A 17,886-nucleotide genomic window follows, 5' to 3' on the forward strand; every position below is an offset into this window, starting at 1 on the left:
GAACTGTGGTTTTACCTCTAGAGAGGGGCAGGCCAGTGACGAAGTCCATGGAGATCCTCTGACCAGGGTCTGTTGGGAATAGGGAGTGGTTGTAATAGTCCTATTCGCACCCTGGAAGAGGTCTTGTTTCGAGCGCAGACAGGGCACGCCTCCACATACTCCTTCACCTCCTTCTCCATGGATGTCCACCAGAAACGTTGTTTTATAATGAACATAGTTCTCTTGACTCCGGGGTGACAGGTGAGGCAGCGAAGTGTGAGCCCAGTGGATCACCTGTGGTCGCTCGGGCCTCCTGAACGAAAAGCCGGTTAGGTGGGCAACCCCCTTGGTGCAGGAGCTCCAGCATTGGCTCGTATTACCCTCCTTCTCCTACTGACCAAGTCAGCGCTCCTACCACCCGGTTTAATGGGATGATGGGTTCCGGCTCCTTGACTGCAGGCACAGGGTCAAACAGACGGGACAGAGCGTCAGGCTTGACATTCTGAGACCCCCGGCCTGAAGGAGAAGAACAAAGTCAAGCCTGGCGGGAGTTCAGTCTTTTGGCTTTTCTTATGTACTCCAGGTTTTTGTGGTCGGTCCAGACCACAAAAGGATGCTCGGCTCCCTCCAACCAATGTCTCCACTCTTCCAGTGCCAGCTTCACGGCCAGTAACTCACGGTTTCCATCCATCAATCCATCCATCTTCTCCCGCTTATCCGTGGTCGGGTCGCGGGGGTAGCAGTTCCAGCAGAGAGCCCCAAACTTTCTTTTCCCTGGCGACATCAACCAGCTCTGACTGGGGGATCCCAAGGCGCTCCCAGGCCAGCGAAGAGATATAATCCCTCCACCTGGTCCTAGGTCTACCCCTTGGTCTCTTCCCAGCTGGACGTGCCTGGAACACCTCCCTAGGGAGGCGCCCAGGTGGCATCCTAACTAGGTGCCCGAACCACCTCAACTGGCTCCTTTCGACTCACGGTTTCCCACGTCGTAATTTCTCTCTGCTGGGGAGAGCTTCCTGGACAGGAAAGCGCAGGGGTGAAGTTTGTTGTCATTCTGTAGTTGCTGGGAGAGGACCGCTCCCACCCCTTCGTTGGAGGCATCCACTTCTACCACAAACTGACGAGTGGTGTCCGGCAAGGTGAGTATGGGAGCAGAGGTGAACATTCCTTTAAGCCGAGAAAAAGCCTCCTCAGCCTGAGGAGACCACAAAAAAGGCACTTGAGGGGACGTGAGGACATGAAGAGGGGCTGCAATAGCACTGAAACTCCGCACAAAACGTCTGTAAAAATCTGCAAAGCCTAAAACTGCTGCACTTTCTTATGAGAGTCCAGGGGTAGGCCAACAAGCTACTGGCGCTAACCTTCTCTGGGTCCATCCTAACCTGACCTGGAGAAATGATGAAGCCCAAAAAAGTGAATGTCTCTTGCATGGAATCGCATTTTTCTGCTTTTGACAAACAACCTATTCTGGAGCAGCTCTTGTAGGACCTGGCGGACATGTTTTCTATGGGTGTCAAGGTCAGGGGAGTAGATCAGAATGTCGTCAAGATATACAAAAACGAAACGGTTCAGAAACTCCCTCAACACGTCGTTGATCATAGCCTGGAAAACAGCAGGAGCGTTTTGATAATCCAAATGGCATTACGAGGTATTCATAGTGGCCTGAAGGGGTGTTAAAAACCCATCTTCCATTCATCGCCCTCCCTGATCCTGACCAAATGATAAGCGTTACGCAGGTCTAACTTGGTGAAAACCTTGGCATCCTGAAGCTGCTCGAAGGCTGACGAGATGAGAGGAAGAGGGTACCGGTTTTTAACCGTAATATTATTGAGAGGTGAGTAGTCAATACATGGCCTAAGAGACCCATCCTTTTTGCCAACAAAAAAAAAACCCGCTCCTGCTGGTGATGAGGAAGGGCGAATAAGGCCTGTTTTGAGGGAGGCATCAATATAGTCCTTCATGGCCTCTTTCTCAGGTCCTGAAATAGCATATAGTCGACCCTTAGGAATTGGAGACCCAGCAATCAGGTCAATAGCACAGTCATAGGGGCGGTGAGGAGGAAGAGTCAGAGCCTAGGATTGACTGAATACTTCACTTAAATCGTGGTAGCAGGAAGGGACTGAAAGTACATCAGGAAAAATATATTTCTGGGATAGTTCCCTGCCTAACACTCCCAGTGTTACCTTAACACAGTGATCTATGCAATTCTTTCCCCACCCCTCCACCCTCCCAGATTGCCAATCAATGTGAGGGTTATGAAGTTTCAACCAGGGAAACCCCAAAATGAGTGGATGTTGGGCTGAGTTAAATAAGTGAAATGACATTGTCTCGTGATGGTTATCATTACATCTTATTTCTAAAGGCTCTGTTTGGTGAGTCACTTTAAACAAACAGCCGCCCATCGAGAGCACTCGCTTCAAGAGGCTGAGGTAGAGGTTTAGTTTTTATGTCCAATTTTTTTAACTAAACCCCAATCCATAAGACTTTCGTCTGCCCCTGAGTCAATGAGAGCACCATGAGTAATCACATTGTCTTTGATTTTTTACCTGGATGCGGGTCAGGGTGCGAGGAGGAAAGTCAGAGGAAGAGATCCGGCTCACCAACGTACTCCTCATTATTGGTGAGCCTCCTCTTTTACCGGAACAAGCCGCTTGTGGATGTCGTGCTGCCCGCAGTAGAAGCACAGACCCTCCTTTAATCGACGCTGACGTTCTGCCATCGAAAGCTTGGCACGGCCCAACTGCTTGGCTCCTCCACGGAGCAGGGGACGCTGTTGTCCGGAACGCAGGGTGGTGAGGGGTGACGGGGGCCTCCAAGAATAAGTAGTATCCAGCGGCGAGCGTCTCCTCTGGAGAGGCGGATCAACCGCATCCTTGGATTTATTCCTTCTCCTCTCCGTTAAACGATTGTCTATCCTTATTGCCATGGATATGACAGAGTCCAAGTCAGCGGGCAGATCGAGAGGCGCAAGCTGGTCTTGTAGGGGATCCGAGAGACCGCTGATGAAAGCGTCAAACAATGCAGCGGAGTTTCCAGCCGCTGTCAGCTGCCATAGTCCGGAACTCGATGGCGTAGTCAGCCACACTCCGCTGATGTTGTCGCAGCTTAATCAGAGCCCGAGCTGCTTCCCTGCCCGGCGTGGTTTGATTGAAGATCTTTCTCATAGTGTCTATGAAGTTTTACCAGAGACCCCGCAACAGATGGGGAGCCTCGGGACTACTCTGCCGTAGCCTACGCTGCTGGCTCGGCCGGAGAGGTGGGAGATCATGAAAGCCACTTTGGAATTGTCCGTGGGAAAAGCAGCCGGTTGGTGGTGATAGTGTAGCTCACACTGCACGATGAACGGCCGGCAGCCTTCCGAGTCTCCGGAGTACTTTTCGGGTGGAGCCAGAATGCATGGAAGTACTGTGCGGCTCAGTAGCCCGGTTGGGATCGGATCCGGTCGCCGCTGGAACCGGAGGAGTCGTAGGAAGAGAAACAGCCTGCAGGTGAGTGAGCATACGCTGAACCTCTGCTGCCAATAGATTTACTTGGGTCGTCACCGAGGTTTGTAGTTCCCCATGGCTGTTGGTTAGATTCTGCACTCCTTGCTGCATGGTGGCCATATGCTCCTCTTGTTGCCCAAGACGTTGGCCCTGAGAGCGGGATGGCGTTCTTTATCTGATCTGAGTCGGCTGAGTTCATTTTGTTGGTCAGTTCGTACTGTCAAGGAGTGAACTCTGAGGCATGAACTCAATTGCACGACTCCAAACTCAGACTCGGATAGTGTTTCAAATAAGACTTTACTGGGAATTTGCACAGTAATGAAAAGGAAATAGGGGGTGTAACGGTATCCGTATTCGTCCCGTACCGTCACGGTTCAGATGTCACGGTTCGGCACAAGCAGTCACACGACGAATACACCTTTTTTTTTACGAGTGGGGAAAAAGTCTGTCATTCAGGGCAGTATCCACTACACTATTTATAATCCAGGGGGCGGTATTGCGCCTAAAGCTGTTTGCCAGCTGCCCTTAAACAACAAATGAAGAACAAGAAGAAACACAAACAACAAAACGAACAAAATACAAGAAGAAGAAAAGTTAGTATGGCGATTTCAGATAACACACAGGAGCTAGAACCCACCTGCTTCTTTTAATCAGCTGTGTGGGAACATTTCGGGTTCCCTGTGGACTACAATAACGATTGAAGTGAGCGAGTGGTGGATCGGACGAGGATGGTGTGTCGGCGTTGTTCGATAGCGGTGCGGTATGCTAATGGTAACACACGCCAAACATGCTAAATCATATCAGAAGGCATCACCCAGATTTCCCAATCACCGGAGCCCGGAAAAAGACAACAGCAGTTCAGCAGCTTATCCCCGCTGTATTTAAGAAGCCAATAAACATGAAGCCGTGAGACCAAAATAAATAATGGAAGCTTTTGGCATATGTTGTTCAACGACTTTGCGCTCTTGAAACACTTTCTTATTATTTATGATGTCATATTTTCAAGACATTCTTTTTAGTTTTACAGCTTGATGAAACCTTTTTGTTTGACATCAGCCATTATAGTTAATATGGCCATCTGAGTGTGTGTGGTACTGTTTGTGGTTTGTTTTTAACTGTTTAATACAGTTAATTATTCAAAATGTCAGAGATCTTTATTTTTAAACTGAAACTTGCACTACTGTTCAAACATAAATAACAACAAACCTGGAATTATGCATTTGGGACTTTTTTTTGCTTTTTCTTGTTGTACCGAACCGTGACCCCCAAACCGAGGTACGAACTGAACCGTGACTTCTGTGAACCATTACACCCCTACAAGGAAAACAAAAACACTCTTTCGAGGAAAACTAGAACAGTGATCGATAACATAGATCCGTGAGAAGTCCGTGAGGTAAGCAGTAACGTAGGTCATAGAGAGACAACGAACTGACAATGAACAGGAGGGAGCTAACACAATATATACACAGGTAAAGGGGACACAGGTGGAAACAATCAGGGCGGGGAAACAATCAAGGACGCAGGAGACAGAAAGGTGCGGGGAGCGTGGAGGCCTGAAATGAGAGGGAGAATTAATTAAGGGAATAAACATAAAGCACAGGACAAGGGACATGACAAAACTAACATAAAGAATAAACTTTCAGTATAAGTTTCTTGGACATGACACTGATACAGATTTGAATTATTTCTATGTCACAAAAGGGGTGCTCCGCTTAGTGGTCAATTCTCCACCTATCAGGGGAATGAGAGGTTGGGCCATGGCCGCCATTGCCGCTCGAAAGCGCTGGAGACACTGTAGTACATGTGCCAGGCCTGTAAGTGGCGCTGTAGTCTGCCCCAAAAGCTGCGAAGAAGACTTCCCTCGCATGGTTGCCATGGTTGTCCTTCTGTTTATTCTCCGCTGTGGCTCTTTTTTTTCCCTCCCCGAGGCAAGCGTTTGCGCCTCCTGCTTCAAAACAAATGAATAAGGAGTCTTTATAATCATATGTAAGGGATAATGTGCAGCGACGCGGTCATTATGGGGAAAAGAACACCAACAGGCTGATCAGGAGCCCGACGCGAATCCCGCTTATTACATGACCACATTCTCAACAAAGTAACGATATGACTCTCAATATTAAAGGTGGGGTAGGTAAGTTTCAGAAACCGGCTCGGGTGCACTAACATTTGAAAGTACACAGCCGAAAAGAATCCGCCCCTTCCTTCAGACTTCCTTACAGAGCACCTCCTCCAACACACATGAACGCGCACATGACGTCAGCAGACTGGTGAAAGTGGCCGCCTGTTGCTGGCGAGTCATTGAAGTACTGCTGCAATGCACGCCCAATGAGGGCACGCCCAATGAGGGCACGAGATACATTTGTGCGTGCAGGAGATGGAAGGCCCGGCTAAACGGATTGGTTGTACTTTTTATAGTACTACGGCTTCCACAGATTACATTTTTGTATGGATTTTTTGTCAAAGCACTTCAGATATTCATTGCTATCGGGATGTTAAGAGCATTCCATGGAATATAACAAAAAGTGTATCTCGAGCCGGTTTCTGAAACTTACCTACCCCACCTTTAATTGAAATGCTTTTATGGATTTAGAAAATGATTTTATTGATTTAAAAAATAGTTGTATGTATTGATTTAAATTAACATGCATCCGCTAAGAAAAATAGTCCGTTGTTACTGTTTGAACTAACGTAGCAACGGCAGGAACTGCTTCGATAGTGTTTTTGAGGAGCTTTTTGATTACAGGTTTGAAAACATCGTTGCTTGCTTTAAAAGTAGCACAATTCATTATGTCAAACCTTGGAAAGTGTCTAGATATCCCTTCCCTAATGCCAAAGGAACTGGCAACTGAATATGTGTCGCCGTTTGATGTCTATGTCTGGACCGCTGCATAAAAAGGAGGGTTTCTGCCCCATTACTTCACTTCTTACTTCTATAAGAATAAAACACGGAGGCAAGGCAAGGCAAGTTTATTTATATAGCACCTTTCAGCACCAGGCAATTCAAGGTGCTTTACAAAAATGAAAGACATTCAGACAAAGGCATTTAAAAACAGTAAAAGATAATAAAATAAACATTAAAAGATAGAAGTTACAGTGCAGTCTAAGATATGAATAGTTCAATTATTTCGGTTCTTGATTTTTAATTTATTCACAGAACCTCCCTTTGGAAATCCGAACATTTCCGTCCCAATTGTTAATTTAGACTGATTGTTTTCACCATGTTTTGCTCGCATGACATCCACAATCGGACCCTCAGGAGGGTGTACTAGCCCCCTACTCTGCTTTGCGTTCCATAACAAAGTCTTTAAGTGTTACCTGAACACCCCGTGTTACCTAAACACTATTTTTCACCCGTCGGTGCTGTGATACTTGTTCCTCAGTACAACTCACCTAAAAACTGATCGTAAACCCTAGCTACGATGGATATCCCAAATATTCTACTTTCGAGCAGTCCCTCTCATAAATGTCATGGAGAAATTAATTACGTTTAAATTTAAAACATTAAAAGAAAAAATACATGGATAAAAGTTACAGTGCAGTCTAAGATATGAATAGTTCAATTAAAAGCAGCGACAAAAAGAAAAGTCTTCAGCCTGGATTTAAAAGTAGTCAGAGTTGCAGCGGACCTGCAGGTTTCTGGGAGTTTGTTCCAGATATTTGGAGCATAATAACTGAACGCTGCTTTACCATGTTTAGTTCTGACTCTGGGGACAGAAAGCTGACCAGTCCCTGAAGACCTGAGAGATCTGGATGGTTCATAATTTAGCAGGAGGTCAGAAATGTAATTTGGGCCTAAACCATTCAGTGCTTTGCCCCCGTCTGGGGGTCCGGGGATGTGAGGACAGCGCAAGGACACAGACAGGGAGGCTGCTTCACTTCATAAAGGAAATGGCGGTCAATATTAACAACATAGGAGTTAAAACGCTTAATAACCTTCATTATGTGTTAGAGAAAGAACATAAGAAAGTTTGACAAAGATGAGGCTGTTAAACGGGCAGCGGATCCGCTGTGTGTAGAAAGAGAGAGAGAGAGACGCTGAGCTGCACCGTGCAGCGATCAGCTGATACGGAGCATAGAGAGAGAGAGCTGCGGTCCGCAGGGCTCGGCCTCGCCTCCTGTCCTCACAACTCTTATTAATCCTGGGACCGGACAATTATTATTTGTTCCTACTCGGAACCGAGTTTTGCTTCCCAACCCTGCCACTGTGCTACACTTCCCGCTCCGCCCCCGTCTAACTGTACAGAAAGCGGCGAGATGCATTTCCTTAGGAATCGACAAACAGAACCGAAACTAACATTTCTAAACGAACAATGGCAGACACGTACAATTTGTGAATGAGTTCTGCCTTTTGTAAACTGAATGTATCAATAATTTGTCAATAAACGTCACTTGTCCGCCGGACAAGTCAATTGACAGATCTACTTGTCCGATATTGTAAATAACACGTCCCGGACGTGTACTTTTTCGCACACTGAGAGTGCATCATCAGTCACCACAACCTTAGAGATATTCAGACCCTTTGAGATAATTAAGTCCAGAGTGTGCCCCTTATTGTGCGTGGGCTCCGTCACATGCTGAGTCAGTCCATAGCTATCAAGAACACAAAGCAGTTCTTTAGCCCCTCTGTCCTGGGGGTTGTCAACATGGATGTTAAAATCACCAACAATGACTAGACGGTCAAAGTCAATACACACTATAGACAGCAGTTCAGTAAAGGCATCAAAAAAGCTTGCACAGTATTTGGGTGGTCTATAGATATTTAGGAACAGAGCTCGAAAGGAGCATTTCAGCTGAAGGGCCACATATTCAAAAGAATCAAAGTTCCCATAAGATGTCTTCCTGCATTGAAGGGAATCATTGAACAGAATAGCAACTCCACCCCCTTTCTTATGCATTCTTTCCTGACTCATAAAACTAAAGTTGGGAGGGGTTGATTCGATAAGAACAGCTGCACTGTTATTGACGGAGGACGGAGATCTCTTTTTCTCCCCCTCTTCTGACAGCCCAGCAGCTGATCTCAGAGCATGCTCCCCTCTCCTGCAGGGGGGCGTGGTCAGCTGCAGCTCACAGAATCAGCCCCTGCAAAAACAGCGCTGGAAAGAGCAAATCGAGCGAAATGAGGCATGGCTAAAATGCAGGATCTGTTTGGTATTTTGAAAAAAGATATATATTTATATACTTTATATAGGTATGGCCCTACAATATATTGTTCAAATATAGCATGATATGTCCCCTTTAAGAATTGTAGTTGGCCTCAAAACACAAAAATGGAGTGCAGACAGTTGCCTTGGCTTTTTACTTTTACGGTGTACCCAATATCCTCTTTTTTTTGTGTTACTGACTTAATACTGATACTGCTAATGTCATTATTTACAGCCGAACAATCAACTTCCTCCTCTGCAGTCATTCCTGCTGTCCTTCAGCAGGTGGAGGAGTTTACCAGAGAATCAACTCACTGAGACGCCTCATTCTCGTTAAAAACCTTAGTGAAATTATTCGGTTTTTCTCCCTTAACAGGGATCATGTGACTGATATTGTGTGTGTGACTTACTTCCAAAAATATCACCTAAAGTATTTTAACACGAAACTCATTTGAAACTAAAATGTCATGCCTGCACCTTCTATTATCCATCACTGTCTTGATGTTATGCCGTTGTTTAGGAAATGGCTGATAATTGTTGTTTGAATTTTGAAAAATGTATGCTCCTCTGTCCATGATTTCGTTGCAATAAAAGCACAGTATAACTCTTCTGTATTGATACCATCCTGAGGAGCTCAGTCAGAATCTGTTTTGGTGAAACCTGATCAGCTGCAGTCTGGGATTGTTCTGTCAAAATGCTGTTTGTGAGCTTTGGTGAATCCGCCTCATGATCCTCCGCATTTTACAGAGTAGAGAGAAACAAGGCCCTTGCTGAATGCTGGCTATCTAACTAGCTATGCACTGTGTTTAAAATCAAAATATTCAGAATTGTTAATACAATCGTAACTTTATTAGGTAATGATATGAGTGTTTACTCAACATGTTCTTAATTTTCGTTAACAATCCTTAAATCAACAATCACCACACTAAAAACATGCAGGCCTCTTACGACCAGTGACTCAGTGACCTTTAACACCAACGTTGTCACCTATCAACGACAGTGAAGTTTGTTTTTTTATTTCTTTGGGCTCTGGTGGGTTAACTGATCATCACTGTATGTTAAATTGCTTTCATATACTATGAATGAGTGTGAAAGGTTCCCTCCCTCTGTTTGAACCTCTCTTTATTCCTGACCGACCCAAAGTATCGCATCAGTATCAGGGCAATAATCATGTCTATGATAATAATCATGTCCGCAGTCTCAACTGCATGTGGTGCTGTGATTCCTCACCGCTGGTCTGACTAAGAAACAACAAAAGGTCAAATACTGTATGAGCATTTGATGTAAGAGCCTGGATTAATGCCATATATAATTCAGATAAAACCTGTCATCATATAAACATTGTAAGTTTATTGATTTTTTGGAATTGGCCCTCTGTACCTGTAGCAGGGACATAAGATATGTATATACCCCCTCTTGGTTTATTTGTACAAAGTTTCTGAACAGCTGTTGGTGTCAAGATTAAACTAAACTCTGCAGTTTAGATGCTCTTCTTCATTGTTAGATGTATAGAAAATAAATGTTGCAAAGTAATACATTTAATATGTACTGTATATTGAAATGACGAGTCATCACAATTTGTAGTACTTGATGCTTCTGTTTGTAATATGCATTGTATGTTACATATTTAACAAGATGCAATGTATCAATACACCACTAAGGATAGTCTCAGATCAATGATTGCACACACAGTGGATACAATAGAACTTTAACATTCTGTCTATTAGTTGTCATCAGTTGTAGTGCACTCTGCCTCCACTGGGGGCTCAGGGCCAGGTGCAGCACTTGCAGCTGTCATTGAAGACAGTTCCAGATCCGCAGTGGTTCTGGTGGGTGACGCCCCCATCGCACGAGTAAAAGCTGGTCTTGACGTCTGGGTTGGGGTACAGGCCGTCAGGTTTCCCGTTGCAGAAGCCAGGTCCTGGGGCGTGGGTGGTGGTGGTGGTGGTGGTGGTGGTGGAGGTCGTGCTAGCACCAGGCTTGGCGGTGGTGGTGGAGGGCAGTGGGGGCAGTTCTAAATGGTAGCAGTAAAAGAGTTAGAAGGGTTTGAGTGCGACAATACATGTCTATTAATGTGTGTCTATAAAGTGACTATGACTTAATGAATAATCCAGACAACATTGTACATTACTTTACTACTGCAAATACTCCATAGTATTAGTAAGATACAGGTTTTTTTTTCAGAATATGACATCTCATCCAAACTTTATAGGCCCTTAAGATACCTGCTGTCCAACTTTGTGACGACAAACCTGATGCCTGTTAAAATAAGACTTTATGACTTAAACTCTGAGAATATGAGATTAAACTCAGCAGTCAGGTTTAAATGGCAGCCAAAAATATTAGTATCTGTCTTGAACATAGTTTACTAACTGCATTAAAATGCTTTGGACCTACCAATATTAAGAAGTTTTCGGAGATGTGACAGCAGAGGGTGGGCTCCCTCTCCGCAGAATTGTCCTGCAAAGTCATCCAAATCAAGGGCCCACACAAAGGCACCGCCAAACTTCTCCTTCTGCAGGTAACGCACCTGTTGTGGCAAACATACAAAATAAATTGATGGAAATACTTTGGATTTGGTGTGAATATGTTAGAATATAGAGCTGATGTGCCACCTACCTTGATCTCATAGCTCTCCCTGTTGTCGAATCCCACCCACTCGTTGTTTTTGGTGGCATAGGGAACATTCTGGTCTTTAATCCACTGAATGGTGGTGCCCTCCAGGAAGGTGCAGATCTAGACCATAGACCATAGTTTTTGTAAATGATATATACTGTACATCAGTGGTTCTCAACTGGTGGGTCGCGGACCCGTTTCGAGTGGGTCGCAGATGTGTGAGTGAAAAAAACAAAAGTCAAACTTTTATTTTGAATGCCCGATTTTCTAACGCTGTGCATGCAGTAGGCGATGGACTGAAAGTACCGGAGACCATAAATGGATTTGAAAACTTCTGTCACATAGTGATCATCTTCTCAATAAAACATCTTTGCTGATGTTTTTTCGAGTCTTCTGGCCAATCAGAATCAAGATTGTAGCCGGAAGTTCCCACGGAGAATAACTTTGCGGTAGAACTATTCTTTATACATCCATGGTTACAACTTCAGATCAAAATGAACACATAATGACATGAACCCCGGTTTGATGATTGACAGGTCACAGAACAATGGGAGTTATCTACCCTTACCCACAATTGAAACTATTTCACACAGACTATCTCATCTTTGCTATTCTCTCTGTGTGGAGCAGCAAGTTAAGCTTCAGAACAAAGTGAAAAACAAACAATGGCATAAAATATTATTAATATGTCGTAATACATCTATTTATTTTCTTCTCAGAGTGTACCAGAATGGGTAGTTTATATGTTAGTATTTCAAAAAATCATACAGTTCAGCTTTGATTCCATCATCTCATGAAACCTTATTTAAAGCATTCTTTTGTTCTGTGAAGGGATATAAGGGATATGCACTGTACTTCACCTTAATTAATATTGTATGCTGCAAAGCGTATATATTACTGCAGGATTTTTCGTTGAATAGATTTGAGTGCTTCAACATTTCGGATCACGATCTATTGACTAAGGAAAAAGTGGGTCCCGAGGCCTGACCAGTTGAGAACCACTGCTGTACATCATAATGGGTTTACTCAAGCCTTATCTAATCTGTACCTCATAGTAGGCCCAGAATCCAGCTTCACGTGTGTATTGTCCGGCTGATGCAGGGCCACTAACTGGAGCTCCAACACCATCATCGTCTGATGTTGTCAGACGGAAGGTACGACCATAGGTAGCGAAACCCATCATCAGCTTCTCCACTGGGGTGCCGTTATTTTTCCAGTACTGCATGGCAAAGTCCTACAAAAGGGAAATAAGAGATGATGTAAAACCTTTAAAGAAGGTACTTTTCTTCTTTAGTTCCGAAATGTACTTACAGTGTTGAAATAGATGTGTTCACCAGTGTCCATGGATCCGCGGAACAGTGGGCTGTTGTGTCCAGTGAACGTGTTCCAAGTTCCATGGAAGTCGTAGGTCATTACATTGATGAAGTCCAGTTCCCTGGATAGGGAAACACAAGCAAATCATTTCAGAAGCCTTCTTAGAACTCCCAGTTTTCCTTTCAAGAGGCATACAAGACAGAACACTCACTTGGCAATTTCAATGATCTCAAATCCAGCATCGATGGTTCTCTTCCCAGCAGACACTGCAGCAGTCACCATGAGCTGAGGCTTGCCGGCGGCCTTGGCCTCAGCAGCGTAGGCAGCCCTGAGCTCCTGCAAACACAAACCAGAAAGTCAACATGATGTAAACATTTGAATTGTAGCTGCAGTTACAAACTAAAGCAAGATAAATGTAGACCCACCCTGCAGAGCAGAGTGAACCGTCCTTTATCCTCAGGAGGACTTCCACGAGATCCAGGGTACTCCCAGTCCAGATCCAGACCATCAAACCCATGAGTCCTCAGGAATTTGATAGAAGACTGGATGAACGTCTGGCGGTTGGCTGGAGTGGACACCATGACAGAGAACCTGCATGGAAGATTGGGTTTAGTTAGCATACACTATCCAAAACTGAACAAAGATTAAAAGTCATGCATGATCAATATACATATATGATGGTTTTCATTTATCTGGTTATCTATTTATCATTGCTTTTTTTAAATAGACATACAGATATGGAAGAAGAAACGAGACCAATACATGCCCTTAAGGTTCCAATAATGTAGTGGTTAGAGAACCAGTAACATAACTCCCTTGAGCAAGGCACCGGACACCTCCCTTCCCCCCCACTCCCATTGCTCCCCGGGCGCTGCCCACTAGCTGCCAACTGCTCCTAGTTCTAGACTCCTGGTACTAGGATGGCTTAAATGCAGAGGCCACATGTCACTGTGTGCTGTGTGCTCTGCATGTGAGACCATTAAAGAGGGGTTCATCCCTCCCAATTCTATTCTATTCTCATGTTATTAGTTGTGTTCCGGATTTAAAATATGACTTACTGTCTAGAACCAAAGTTCCACCCGCCAACAGCCAGAAGAGTCTTCAGATGAGGATTTCTGAAAACAGGACAGAGGGTAGGTTACTGAACAGCGTATCAGAGACTCAAGTTGTGCCTTTACATTATACATTACAGAACATCCCTGGACTGGAATCATTGTTTTAGCAAAGTCCCCATTTCAGCTAGCAGTAGCTGCTAAAGGCCTCTTGTGCATGGAACAAAACGTCTGCTAACGCCAGAGCCACTGCATCTTAGCCTGACCTCTGACCTCTCTCAACTCTGGCCACTTACTTTGATTTCAGTCCATTGAAAGACTCGTAGAGGACCTCATCATTCCACTCATAGGTAATCAGCTCGTTGGCTTGGTTGATCATGGAGAAGGCGTAGATCAGGGTGGTGCACAGGAAGGGGTCCACATTATGTGGCATGTACTTCGCCGGACCAGGTCTGTACTGGGACCAGTTGGTAAAGTAGCATATCATCTGGGTGGCAGATCCTGTGGTGGAGTAAAGGAAGAATGAAGAAACGTTGATTCCAGTAATGTTATGCAAGTGAAAATCCAATTCAAATGAGTCTTGTTGATCACAAAGTATTAGGACTTACCCAGTTGACATATCACCAGACATAACCCTAAGGAATAAATAAAAGAAACAGTGAGACTATACATCTAAAATATACAAGACAAGTCAACTTTATTTGTATGTCTCAATATCACACATTTGCATATAAAGGACTTCTAAAATCTGTGCATCTTATGGCACCCTCTGTCTAACTGGCTTCAGATAAGGAAACATCCTTTAACTGGTGAAATGAATGGAATATGCTTCAAAAAGCAAACAAAGAGAGAAGTAAATGTTGTTTGTACAAATACACCAAAATAGAAAAATAATATTATGAACAATCAGGATGACAGTATTAAAGATATTATAGTTGGAAAGTGAAGATTAATTACCTGCTAGAATTGTGAGCCTGGTCATTTTGAATTCTCTTCTCACAAATTCACTGGATTACTATGGGAGGCAAAAAGTAAACAAGGTCAATTACAACATTAGCGAAAGAGAGCTACCATTCTTTAGATCATCATGATACAAATGTTGAATTTAGAGGCATTGTTTGTTCTTAGACCCACCTTAGACTGGACCAGAGACCAGACCAACCACAGCAATGTTAGGCTTTTTATACATTTGATTGTACCCAGAGAGATGGGGAGGTGTAGTTGCCTTTGATACATTGGGGTAATAAATGTTATGATTATTAGAGAAGGTTTTGATAAGATCCTGCAGAGTCTGAAGTCCGAAATGACCTGTGGGTCATAGTCCTCAAATGTTACCTTTGATTGTTAAGATGTCTTATTGTTATGGTTGTCATGGAAATCAGTAATTCATATATCATCAACTCATCTTCAACTCAAAATCAATATTTGATCATTCAACAAATGCAAATAGATTATGAAATCATATGGTGTAGCTACAGACTCTCCTGCACTGAAACAAACTGAAACTTTGACTTGAACTAAATGTAACAAGTCAACACATTTCACATAACTGTATAGGTAAGTTGAAAGCATTAATATTAAATTGAAACTATTTAAATGTAATAATATTACTCTTACAGTCATGTGAAATGTGTTGACATAATACATGTAATTAAAGTCAGCGTTTCAGCTTCAGTGTGTCCTCATTCCCAGCTTTGATCACTGTATCTCTGTCCTTTGTTTCCCAGCGGCCCTGACCATTGAATATTATGACGTTCCTCAGCCAGCAGCTTGTCTTTTCTGATAAGGGATGAGCTGACTGGGCCATTCTGGGACACAGGGGATAGGCACAATAAAAGAGAAACATATTTCAAAGGAGGTAGACATGACAACGTGAACACCTGAATGATCTACAGTACAAACAGCAAAGATATGAGCTTAACAACAGCATGACATGTGTAACAGCAGCAGCTGGTGAGGAACTAGTAACGTTTTAAACTAATACATAAGACAAAGTGAAATACTTTCCACAGTATTGAAATGTACTACATTTGAAATGAGCACTCAGAAAGTCCTAACAGCAGTCTCAGTTGTTCACTGAATCGCACGCCAAGACAGGCTCCTGCTGAGAAGGATGAGAAGAGATGAATAGGATACGATACAATAAAACCTTATTAACAGACCAAGTCTAAACATTTGCTTGCATCACAGCAGCTTTATTTACAACATCAACAAAGACACATCTTTTGAGAAACATGCTCAAGACCCTCTAACGCCACATTTGACCTGGGATTTGACTCTGTATTTCATTTCAAATAAAGCTTTCAAACTGTGCCATGAGGAAAGACATGCATTCCACACCTTTTCCAGACAGAATGAATCAAAGAATCCTCACTCTGAGAAACGGTGCTGATTCAAACAATCATTTAGTGCTTTCCTGTCTCATAAAACATGAGGTTCCCATTCAACTAAGCTGCATTCTATGTGACTTTCCAAGGAGACAAATCTTTCCTGGGATCATGGTCACGGTTTTAACCCTTAAGAGTCCCTGGGGCCATTTTTCAGCCATTCAGGTTTTTTTTTTAAAGGGACTCTTAAGGGTTAAACGAGTGGTTAAGGTTGAGAATAGAAACAACAACAACAACAACAACAACAACAACAACAACAACAACAACAGACACACCACAGAAAGTAAGGGGGAATTAGGATGGCTTCACTGTATTAGTACAGTTACAACAGGACTCCACCTTTTAGTAAATGTATATTTTTGAAGTGTCAGAATATGTTATCTGTTCCATCTAAAAGATGTACAACTCTATGAAATATAAGTTTGAGGCTCAGGTTTTAACCCCTTTATTATTTATTGGTACATCAAAACAGCGATCAGGCAGAACATCCTCTAAATGTAAGTGTCCATGCAGTCACGTTGAACTGAAACATCAGACTCACTACACACAGAGGCAGTGTGCAGTCTATTATGCAGCTGCATAAAGCTGCAGGTGCATTCTGAGGGTTGTTCAACGCAGTTATTGTACGCACTTTCCATCTCACCTACAGAACCTACTGAATGCTCCCAATCCTACCCTGACAAACATGTTTCTAGTAAACCTCAACAAAGCTTTGATTTGGAGGAATTGGAGTTATTGCATGTCCAGAAACATAATGTGATTTGTTTTTGTGTTGTTTGCCCATGGTGATCTTCATTACATCTCGGTCTTCTTCATATTAGGGTTATTACTCTCAGTATTGATTGAAAGCAATTAGTGAAGTGGTACAATTGTCCTTTGAAGCAAACATCTCTACAGCAATAACAGCATGACCTGAATGTTTTTATTGCTCCCTATGGCTCAAGTCACAAAGATGATGTGTTATATGGCGATGGCCGAATGACGTCAGACATTCTGATAATCAGATATGTCAAGTCTCCATCTCCTTTGGCACAAACACCATGCAGTGAAAGACAATACTGAGGTGTTGGAGCTGGCACACCCCTATCACTTGCCGGAACATAAATGCAAAGGTCTTCAGGCCAAATATAAGCAATGCTGAAAAACAGTACCAAAACGTTCCCACTGTGACTGATAATGTGTTACAATAAGATATGCCACATGTAATGACACTATACAATCCTGCACAGACTATTTTACAGTGAATACATTTTCATGTTTTTGAGCCCATACATTCTTTGCTCTTCTCTGTTGATAAAGGTGTAATTGGGATTTATTGTTTAAACTGTGTGTTATTATTAATGAATGATTCACTTGAACCTGTCTGACAGTGTGAGGCAGTGAGACAGGGCGCTGAGGTAAGAGCTTCAGGAGTCTGCTGCTCTGAGCTCAGGGTTTGAAGACTGCATTTCAATCAAGCCTACATGATACAGATCAGCATTACACAGAGGTGGGAGAAGTACTCACATCTTGTACTTAAGTAAAAGTATAAGTACCAGAGTGTAGGATTACTCTTTTACAAGTAAGAGTCCTGCATTTGAAATGTTCCTCAAGTAAAAGTAGAAAAGTATTCTCATCTAAATATAGTGAAAGTAGCGACAGTAAAAGTAGTCGTTGAGCAGATTGGTCCATTTCAGAATAATATATATGATATGTTTTATAATGATTGATCATGAAAGTGTTCTCAAAGCTGGTAAAGGTGCAGCTAGTTTGAATGACTTTGTATACTGCAGGGTAGCTGGTGGATTTACTCCAGGTGGAACTAAAGTCTGATTCAACACTTGATTACATTTCACATCATTCATCCACATCTGTGAAGTAACTAAAGGTATTAAATACATGTAGTATAAAGTACAAGTTCCTCAACATTGTA

General features: G+C 43.2%; 1 protein-coding gene across 1 annotated transcript; it reads right to left on the minus strand.

The window, feature by feature from the left end:
• Positions 1 to 10,355: 10,355 nt before the first annotated feature.
• On the minus strand, positions 10,356 to 14,569 carry LOC117552408 (acidic mammalian chitinase-like). The gene is made up of 11 exons (XM_034225781.1): positions 14,545 to 14,569; positions 14,196 to 14,222; positions 13,884 to 14,088; positions 13,594 to 13,650; positions 12,961 to 13,126; positions 12,747 to 12,871; positions 12,533 to 12,656; positions 12,270 to 12,455; positions 11,225 to 11,341; positions 11,003 to 11,135; positions 10,356 to 10,619 (listed from the first exon to the last, which is right to left on the minus strand). The coding sequence occupies exons 1-11, from the start codon at positions 14,567 to 14,569 to the stop codon at positions 10,372 to 10,374; spliced, it is 1,413 nt and encodes a 470-aa protein (XP_034081672.1). The 3' UTR covers positions 10,356 to 10,371.
• Positions 14,570 to 17,886: the final 3,317 nt, after the last annotated feature.

Source organism: Gymnodraco acuticeps, unplaced genomic scaffold, assembly GCF_902827175.1.
Source record: "Gymnodraco acuticeps unplaced genomic scaffold, fGymAcu1.1, whole genome shotgun sequence".
NCBI classification, from domain to species: domain Eukaryota; kingdom Metazoa; phylum Chordata; class Actinopteri; order Perciformes; family Bathydraconidae; genus Gymnodraco; species Gymnodraco acuticeps.

Coding starts and splice junctions, on each gene's coding strand:
- LOC117552408 (XM_034225781.1), bottom strand. CDS start 14,569: ATGACCAGGCTCACAATTCTAGCAG. Junction 13,651..13,883: donor TTCAATGGACTGAAATCAAA/GTAAGTGGCCAG, acceptor TCCTGTTTTCAG/AAATCCTCATCTGAAGACTC. Junction 11,136..11,224: donor GGGAGAGCTATGAGATCAAG/GTAGGTGGCACA, acceptor TTGCCACAACAG/GTGCGTTACCTGCAGAAGGA.